The sequence below is a fragment of the Primulina eburnea genome, chromosome 12 (genome assembly GCF_022965805.1).
Source record: "Primulina eburnea isolate SZY01 chromosome 12, ASM2296580v1, whole genome shotgun sequence".
Taxonomy (NCBI): Eukaryota; Viridiplantae; Streptophyta; class Magnoliopsida; order Lamiales; family Gesneriaceae; genus Primulina; species Primulina eburnea.
This window is the reverse complement of record NC_133112.1, coordinates 30,567,544-30,576,613: the sequence shown is the minus strand read 5'-3', so window position 1 is coordinate 30,576,613 and position 9,070 is coordinate 30,567,544. Positions and strand designations below refer to the sequence as shown.

Genomic DNA, 9,070 nt, shown 5'->3' with positions numbered 1-9,070 from the left:
GAAGGTGTGGAGAAAGAATGAAAATCATAAATACGGGTTAAATTATTTGACATGTGATCTGTGGCACCAGAATCTATGACCTATACATCATGCAAACTGTTGATTTCGAAAATAGTCTGAATACCTTGGTTGGTTTCAGGATTTGCATCAGCTGAGAAACCAGTAAAATGGCTAAGAGGTGCGGTTGGTTGATCTTTTTCTTGATTAATGGCTCCTCCTTGAACAGCTCCCTGACCATTCTTGTCTTGTAAATAATTGGCGAAATCATTAAGTAAAGCAACATGATTAGAGGAAAAAGATTCAATGGAATGTGTAGCCACATGAGCCTTATGGTCAGGAATTCGTTTTTGATATCCTCCGCCTTTCTGGTCTTTGGAGAATTTTGGCTTCAACTCTGGGTGAAGAATCCAGCAACGATTAATCGAGTGACCAACAACATGGAAATGCTGACATTTGAGATCAGGACGTTTGCCCTTATAAGACTTTTCTTCAGAGGATGAGCGAGTAATATAGGCACAAACATCCGAAGGACTGGGATTGATAGCACGCGGCATGACTTTCCGGCGTACTTCTTCACGTTGAATGGTCGCGCAAATATTCTTGAAGGAAGGTAAATCAGTATTCATTAGAATATGACTCCTTAGATCCTCAAAATCAGGACTAAGACTGGCCAATAGCTGAAAAATGCGATCCTCCTCTGTTCTCTTCCGCAAAATAGTTGCATCAATTGTAGGTGGTCTATAAATCTCTAACTCGTTCCACAAACTCTTCAGACTCCCCAGCAAACTTACGAATGGCTTCCCATCTTGATGAAGATTTGCAATCTCCCAGTGAATTTGGAAGATCCTGGCAGAATTGTTTTGGTTGCCATACATGTCACGTACAGCATTCCAAAGATCCAAGGCAGATTCTGAATAGCTGAAAATTTCTGCAAGATCCTGCTCCATCGAGTTAAGAATCCATGACATAACATGTTGATCCTTTGACATCCAAGCCTCATACTCTGGCGAACTGGATTCAGGAGATTTGAGAGTCCCATTAATGAATCCCAATCTTGATCTACCACCAAGAGCAATGGTAATTGCTCTAAACCATGGAAGGTAATTGAATTCATTTAGCAACACGGAACTTAATTTTTGAGAGGTGTTGACATCACCATCACCAATATCCTTCGTCCCTCCAATAGCAACAATGGCTTCTGCCATAACAATAATTAAGAAAAATTTAAGCAGCGTACAATGATCACCGCTCTGATACCATGAAGAAATTGAGATAGAAAAAACTCTTATTCATACCGATTACATACACGTTACTAGTATATATAGAGATACCTTTAGTCAATCTTCATCACACGTAATTAGCCTAGGAATATGGAAATACAATAATCAGTTCCTACTAATAAGGCTATACAAAAATATACTCTAATTTCCTCCACTAATGTAGCAAGACATATATACACAGAGTATTCTTTAATGCTAATATTCTTGTATGCTTCAATATATATATATAGTGTTACTATTTTGTGAATGTAATGAGCATAAAATGACATTTTAGAATTGAATGGAAGTTCAGTGTTGGTTTTTTTTGGAGGTGTATAATGCATAGTCACTTTGAGACATTTATTACCAGTGATTAAAATTGATCGTTTTCTCATTGTTGGCAAAACTATGCTAGCATTTTATGTAAATTGATTTCTAAAAGTTAATGGCTTGATTCTGATATCCTTCTTTATGATGACATTTTATTTTCTGATATGGGAAGAGAAGTAGATATGGGCCGCAGAGTAAGCAGTGGCGGAGGACATAGCTCATTGGGCTACTTGTTCGGGGGTGGAGAGGCACCAAAACCAACAAAGTAGAATGCCCCAACTGCACCAAGTGATAGTAATGTTGCGAGCAAAGAGTCTACACCGAAGCCAAATGCTCCTCCCCAGCCTGTAGAAATTAACAAGCAGATTCCTGCAGGCATTCATAGTAGTACGACTAACAATTACTTCAGAGGGGATGTGAAAAACACCTGCAATTTCATCACGGTATGCTTTCGTTGCTGTTCTATTCCTTTTCCACCTTCTTTGATTCTATCCAACAGCATGTAGGTTTACTTTGGATGCTCAAATAGAATGTTACTGATGTGATAAACTCTCACGAGAAAAAAATTAGCCCTCTTGTTGCAGGTAGATCAAGCTGATCCAGCTTTGACCTATGAACCTGGAGGTAAGGATCTTTGAGTTGGTTCGAGGGGGACATCTAGGAAGCTGAATGCTCCTAGTCCTAGACTTGTTTTGCTGTTCGAAAATGAGTTCAAGCATACGTTTGGCAAAATATCAAAGACAACTCTAATCCTAGACGGACCATGGTTCATTTTATCAATTTTACTTGTAACAGGCACTCAAATAATAATTAAAAAGAAGTTGAAATACTCACGCGCCAGTTAGCTACATGCTCTGATGCTCATAGAAAAAAGAATTTTTACCATTTTAAGGACAATTTGAATGCCTATCTGTTTGTTCTTATATTGAAATATGAGATTTTTATCATAATAAAACATATTTTAAAAACAAGATTTCAAAATTCTTAACAGATTTCATTATGTATATCTAAGATGTCGATTTGAGTTTCTTTCATCAGCATTGTGATACATATATATTTTTATTTTGGAAGCTTTGATGAATCAATTGAAGGTCTGTTTTGATGAATAATTTCTTTGAACTAAAGGAATATTTTGTTACATGAATTGAATTGCTTTGTTGTTTGTTAACAAATAACATGTTTATTATGTAATTTGATGTGTTAGCTTTTTTACAATGATTTTTTTTAATATATATAAAAAAATTATGAGATATATTTATTTTAGTCCACCATGAATAAAAATTCTGGTTACATTAAAGTACTCTTTGCCGGTGGAGATTAGCAAGCAGATTCTGCAGGTATTCGTGGTAGCATAACAAACCAATAATTTAGAGAAAATGGTCAATTTCTTCATGGTACATACACTCGCATAGTTTAGTGTTTACGAAGGAAATTTGCGGACATGCCCGGTTTCATTAGCATCAGTGAAGTTGACCAACCTTGTATGCATACAAAAGACCAAACTTGCATTTGTTGTCTTATCATGCTTCTCCATATGTAATTGAACAATATATAATTATTTTGGGCTATTCTCCATAACCATTTCTTCGATAGCAAATGGAAAGACACTCGAATGTACCGGCATTCGCTACAACAAAGTAGATAGAAAAACAAACACACCACCATGAAAGATTGTCTTAGGTTATGAGATGCACATAAAAACCCGAACGACTCATCACAAATAAACAAACAAGCTTAAAATATATCCTGAAATCAAACAAACTTGGCTGGAAACCTTATTTCTCACTTGATGCGTAGTCGCCGAGTAAGCTCCCTGAGTGAAGCCATACTCTGAGCCCTCCTCGAGTTCTTCTTCTTGATCTGTATCAGCTTATCATACACACACCACGGAAAACTAAGATAATGGTCCCGTTTCAGTCCCTCATTGTAGCAACCCCAATAATCGGGATGATATGTTACATGATACCAAGCCGATGCCTTAGCATAGGCATCATCATCAGTTTCATTTCCAACCTTAAACCACGATCTTGCTTCATTCCTCAGAGACCTTACAGCTGCTCCAATGGCTTCTGCATCTTTTCTTCTATCAAATGTCTTAGCCGTCTTCATTATACCACCACTAAGTATTTCAGCCTCGGTTTTAATGCCATAATACTCCATCAAGTTACCCAACTTGAAATCATACTCAGTTTTGTATTGAAACGCATCATCTATGTAATCTTCGAACCCATCAACTTCCATTTGCGGGTCGTAAGACGACTCTGCCACTTGCTTTGTGAAGGATTTGATAGAGGCCGAGTGGGGGGCTTTATCTTTCACTGCCCTGTGAAGCTTCCCTATCACACGTTCTGATTCGTAAGTTGTCTTATCTGGCTTTTCCATGAAATCAGGGTATTCTCTTACACGTAGTTCAGGTGGTATCTCAGCGGGAACCCCAGTTTTAGGAAAATCGACAGCGATCGAAAACAACTTTGCTAGCTGTATACAGGAGTTACTCATGGCCATTACAGGTTCTTTATCAGCAAAGACAGTGTGCGCATTTGCAATAATTCCCAAGCTATCATTTACAATATAATTGGTGAAGTACTCCTGAACTTCCTGTAGCAAAAAGAAAATAATATGCATCAAGTAACATTTAAAGTAAAAAAAATATACTTTTACAATTTAAATTGTGCTCCAAATCTCAAGTGGTAGTGATTCTCTTCATATAATTTCATTTCAAATTGAAAAGTATTAAATTACCAATACCTCAATGGTTACATCGTGATCCAACTGTGTGCTTGGAGCAGGGTCGTAGTCCATAGGTGAGATTTGCTTTGTCGGAATCAAGTCAGGATCCCAACAAACAAAGTATATGTCTCCATCCAAATCACTCCCAGAGCATTCATTTGGATGAGGTCTGTTATTACAACAAATTAACCTTATCACACTTTGAATGAGACAAGTAAGAAGACTCAATCTTTACCATGACGCAACAAACCAGCTTATAAAAGTTAAGCAGTCGGTTTACCTTGTTCCTTTTCGAGGGAAAACGACACAGTCCACCATGTGACGCAACCGTGGCACGTCAATTGCCTTTAAAACACGTACATCACCCGGGTGCAAGCACGGGTTTTTAGCCACCACAACCTTTCCACTGATGATGTAGTCATACGCATCTGACATATCTTCATCGAAGAAAGAAGATTCCCCATTGAACGCTCTACGTCGAGCACCAGAATATTGAACAAACACCTGACCATATTCCAAAGTTCCAGTTTCATCTAGACATCCCATCATTTGTCTAGCTTGTGGGACAAAGATTCTTGCTTTCATTCGCAAATCCAGTAACTTTGAATAGCGAAAAGTTTGTAGCATCATTGAAAGAAAAGGTTCTACGTCGGGCTCATAACCACACTTCAACATTTCCTTGAGAATGTTAGTATTCTCTCCAGGGGACATCAAGTCCAAAGCCTCCTGCGCTCTCAATGGATCAACTAAAATATCATCCAGCTGAGCTACGGCTTCTCTCTGCTTCTTCTCAAAGACATGATCCTTGATTCCGAGAGTAGACAAAAGTGTGATTATTTGACGATTCAGAAAACATGGCTGGTATTTGCTCCATGCCAAAACATCAAGTTTTGTATTATCGGATTGGTATTTCAACATGCTTGGCCTCAGTGAAAGCTTCACACACGATGATGGATCTATACCCACAACTCCTTTGTAGCCACCATACCTGATCTGGAAGGCGGATGGAGTCGAGCCTTTAACTCCACATTTCAAAGCAACCCTCCGAGCAAAATCAGATGATATCTTCCCGATTCCATCAGAAAAGACGTATTTTTTTCCATTGTTAAAAGCCTCTATGTCTGGAATTTTCTCTATCTCATGCCTACCGACACTTAAAGTCTCGGTGGATGAACCAAAGGACTGCCCAAGTCTGGCAGCATACTTTGCGACATTTCTTATAGAACGGAAGTCACCCATCCAACGTCTAATATCCTCAGCAGTACGAGTAGATGATGATGCGAACATCCAGACAGAATTATCCCGTAACTGACTTGAAGAAAATGCAAGGAAATCAAATTTCTTGTTGCCAATTCTTATGCCTTCCTTAAGTGTTGAAAGTATCCTCTCGTAAATCTTTGTTCTTCGGTTCTCACCCCCAGTTGCTACCCTAGGAGATAAATCAGTTGAATACATTTTATCCCACTCCTCATCCACAAAGGAAACACGGATAAAATTGTCAATGTCATCTCGATAGTGGCGTAACACTCGGTTCGACACATTCACTTCAGGACCAGAGAAATACACTTTGGTTGGAGTAACTTGAACCCGGTGCACATATACTAACCCATCATCCAAACGTATCGAAGGTGCTTTTGGAATCTCTTGCGATGAAGCGTACTTCTTATACTGCTCACAAAGCCAGGTCGCAGGATCATAGCAACACTCCTTTAAATAGTAAAGCTTGTCCAGAGCATGCTCTATGTATGTAATATTGTTTCTTTGTGGATTGATCAACCGATAAAAGGAGGTATCAATTTTTGGTCCGGGGAGACATCCAGTCTGCACCAAACTGCAAATCTTGAATAATATTTTGTAAGGCAGTTCATATCCAGAGGGAGGACTCAAGATGGGAACTAGAGCAAAATTCTGAGAATAGGGGACATCTCTCTGCAAATAAAATGGACTTTCACTGACTTTATAGTAAACAAAATTGTCACGGAAATTTGGAAGCCTCATGCCATAAGGGAGCTGGAGGCATAAGCCAGAAGATTGTCCGATGCATGATGAAGTAAAGTCTGTTGTTCTGACCCACTGATCATCTGAAGTTTCCTTGTAAAAACTATAGATGGAATCATCGACTCTCTTGTAGATTCGTGGAGCACCAAATAACTGAAGTATAACATAAAAAAAGATCATTTCCATTAGAAACACGTTGATGCTTGAAAGCATGATAGAGTAACAGTACAATAATATGATGCAATTTCACAAACAGTCAATTGCCGAAAAACTTCATCATATGCTAATTAGTTAGTGCACAATAGAGACAATCCTACATGATACATGCCGTTTCCATTAGTTACCACGACTCGGCGAGAATTAAGTGTTCAAGTACAAGTAACAGTGCAATTTTTCTTGCGCATTATTAAGTTGCAGATTAATGTTAAAAGGCTTTTCTGTTGGAAAAGTAGATTAACTTATCATAAAATCAACGGTAAATAAATCGAATATTTCTTGGGATTAGGCCTGATTACAAGCTGGTGAAGTCATAGAAGTAAACCTGTATGAGAAGAACCTTCGCAGTTTGATCAGGTGGACAATACAGCACAATTTGCCATATGTTCTCATATGAGAGCTGAAGCTTGTATTCGTTCGAGTTAAAGCTCAGTTGGAAGTACATTTTCTTCATCCCAGTTCCAAATTTCACAGACACTTTTGTCTCTTTCCATAGCACTGAAAATCTCTCTCTCGATATCTGGCATCCGAAATTGAGAGTTACCTCTTCCATTTCATGCAAATAAACTTTTAACCTTGGAATCATGTCAATATCCATTTTCCTAGCCTTCAAATAAGAACTACCATAATACAAGCGGTTACTAGCTAAAGCAACAATCCTCTCTGCACATCTGTCATTTACAAATTGGACTCTAGCATATGGCCTAGGCCCTTGTTTGGATGGTTTCACTTCCACAGCATCTACGGTTCCTCTTCCAGTATACCCCTCAAAATATTCTTTGATTACCTCCGCAGCAATTAGATGAGGGAAACCAGATACATAAATCGTCTTTCCCATCTGGCTAATTTCAGCTGTAATGCAACATAGACATATAGGCATAGGTCACATAATCACACACATGCAAACACTCACGTTTACAATCCCTCTCTTGTTTCGGTCATCTAGATTCTAACACTTAGAAGATACAAAAAAAAGTATTAGTTATTTTCAGATGTTGGGATGTTAAAGGATAAAACTCAATGGAATCTTAAACATCAGTTACAGGTCATGTCAACCTACAAGAAACAAACCTCGTCATATGATTATGCAGAATATTGAACTAAATGATGCAATGAAGTGAGATTGCCACAACTCATACAAAAATGAACTTCATCACGTAAGCAGTGAAGGCTGATTAATTTTTCCTTTACCAATTTTGAGCCGTGATGAAGCTAGGAATAAAGAGACCAAAAGGCCTCTTTCCTCCATTTTTCGCTTATATACCATTTACATGGGAACACGTCTTGCCAGTAGCCACGGGCCACCTAACTCAAGATTCTTGTTGTATCACATTCATAGGAAGCAAAAAATCATTAATTCTAACCATAAAACACTTTCAATCTTTTTAAGAGTTATGAAAATATCAGACATATCCTGCACGTCCATCAACCATTAATTTCCAAATCAACCATCAGTATCGTATATAAAACATGTGCTAAATTGTTGGGACATAAATGCTCAGATAACACATTTACTGAATAAATTAATGCTCCCGATCAACCAATTCCGCGAGTGTGAGAGTGACACTTATTATCGCCAACAAAACGAACTTCCTCCACATGGGAAGTGCCAACAAATCAGACTGAATCTTCTTCCATGAGATCTTGAAAGAAATATCCCATGGTGAAGCTACCACAACACTTACAAAAAAAGTAAATCAAACTTTCTCACATCCAGTGTGTGTGTGACTCAGAAAAAGACTTTATGTACCAAGGAAACCGAAAGACTCCAAACAGTAAACGGCGACGACGATTTCAGCACCAACACACTGAATCCTTCGGAAAACCTCGAACGATCACTACAGGTAACGCAAAAGCACACTTTGAAACAAACCCATATCAAGGATAGATCTAAATTTTCTCTTCTACGATGCTTGTTCGTGTGATTTTCATAGAAAGTGGGGGTGGAGCACTGGAGGAAGACTCCGAATTTTTATGGTCAATTACTTTCTTCTCAGTTTCTCGTACTGCAGACGTCCTTTTGCTGACACTCTCATTGAGTGGAAAGAAAAGGCATTGATCCGTAACCGTATTCAGTATAGGGTATTGACGATTTTTATTATTTTTTAAATGAATGTTTTTTTAAAAAAATTGATAAATTATTATTGATTTTCACATCTTTTACAAATTTATAAAAATCTTTTTCCATATTTTTATAGCTTTTTTGCATAAAATTCTAAGATTTTATAGCTATTTATGATATATTATTTTTTATTAATTTTTTGAATTAATTGACATAAATAATATATTTACATTTAAAATAGTTTTTTAAAAATTTATATTAATAAATAAATTTAATTATTTAAAAGTTAAATCATGTTATCTTTACATATATATAATATATATGTGTGTGTGGGTTTGAACGTGTATTTGCAAATTCTTAAAAATACATCACTATATTAATAAAATTAAGAAAAATATTTGTAAAATAAATCTAGTCATACAATTGAAATTGATATTTTTTAATAAATAAAATTAAAAATTTTATTAATTTTTTG

At 37.1% G+C, this 9,070-nt stretch overlaps 1 protein-coding gene across 2 annotated transcripts; it reads right to left on the bottom strand.

Annotated features, from left to right (window-relative positions):
* Window positions 1-3,231: 3,231 nt before the first annotated feature.
* LOC140807276 (probable RNA-dependent RNA polymerase 1) lies at window positions 3,232-8,574 on the bottom strand. 2 transcript variants are annotated; one of them, XM_073164064.1, is made up of 5 exons: window positions 8,284-8,574; window positions 6,859-7,385; window positions 4,600-6,470; window positions 4,338-4,488; window positions 3,232-4,187 (listed from the first exon to the last, which is right to left on the bottom strand). In XM_073164064.1, the coding sequence occupies exons 2-5, from the start codon at window positions 7,369-7,371 to the stop codon at window positions 3,372-3,374; spliced, it is 3,351 nt and encodes a 1,116-aa protein (XP_073020165.1). In that variant the 5' UTR covers window positions 7,372-7,385; window positions 8,284-8,574; the 3' UTR covers window positions 3,232-3,371. The 2 variants fall into 2 exon arrangements, with proteins under 2 accessions (XP_073020165.1, XP_073020164.1); XM_073164063.1 differs by having other exon boundaries at window positions 6,859-8,574.
* Window positions 8,575-9,070: the final 496 nt, after the last annotated feature.

What these genes read in the sequence shown, in the direction of transcription:
- LOC140807276 (XM_073164063.1), bottom strand. Translation starts at nt 7,413, where the DNA reads ATGCCTATATGTCTATGTTGCATTACAGCTGAAATTAGCCAGATGGGA. An exon ending in CGAAGGTTCTTCTCATACAG is followed by an intron (nt 6,471 to 6,858) that starts GTTTACTTCTAT and finishes GTTATACTTCAG; the next exon opens with TTATTTGGTGCTCCACGAAT. An exon ending in ATCACGATGTAACCATTGAG is followed by an intron (nt 4,188 to 4,337) that starts GTATTGGTAATT and finishes TTTTTGCTACAG; the next exon opens with GAAGTTCAGGAGTACTTCAC.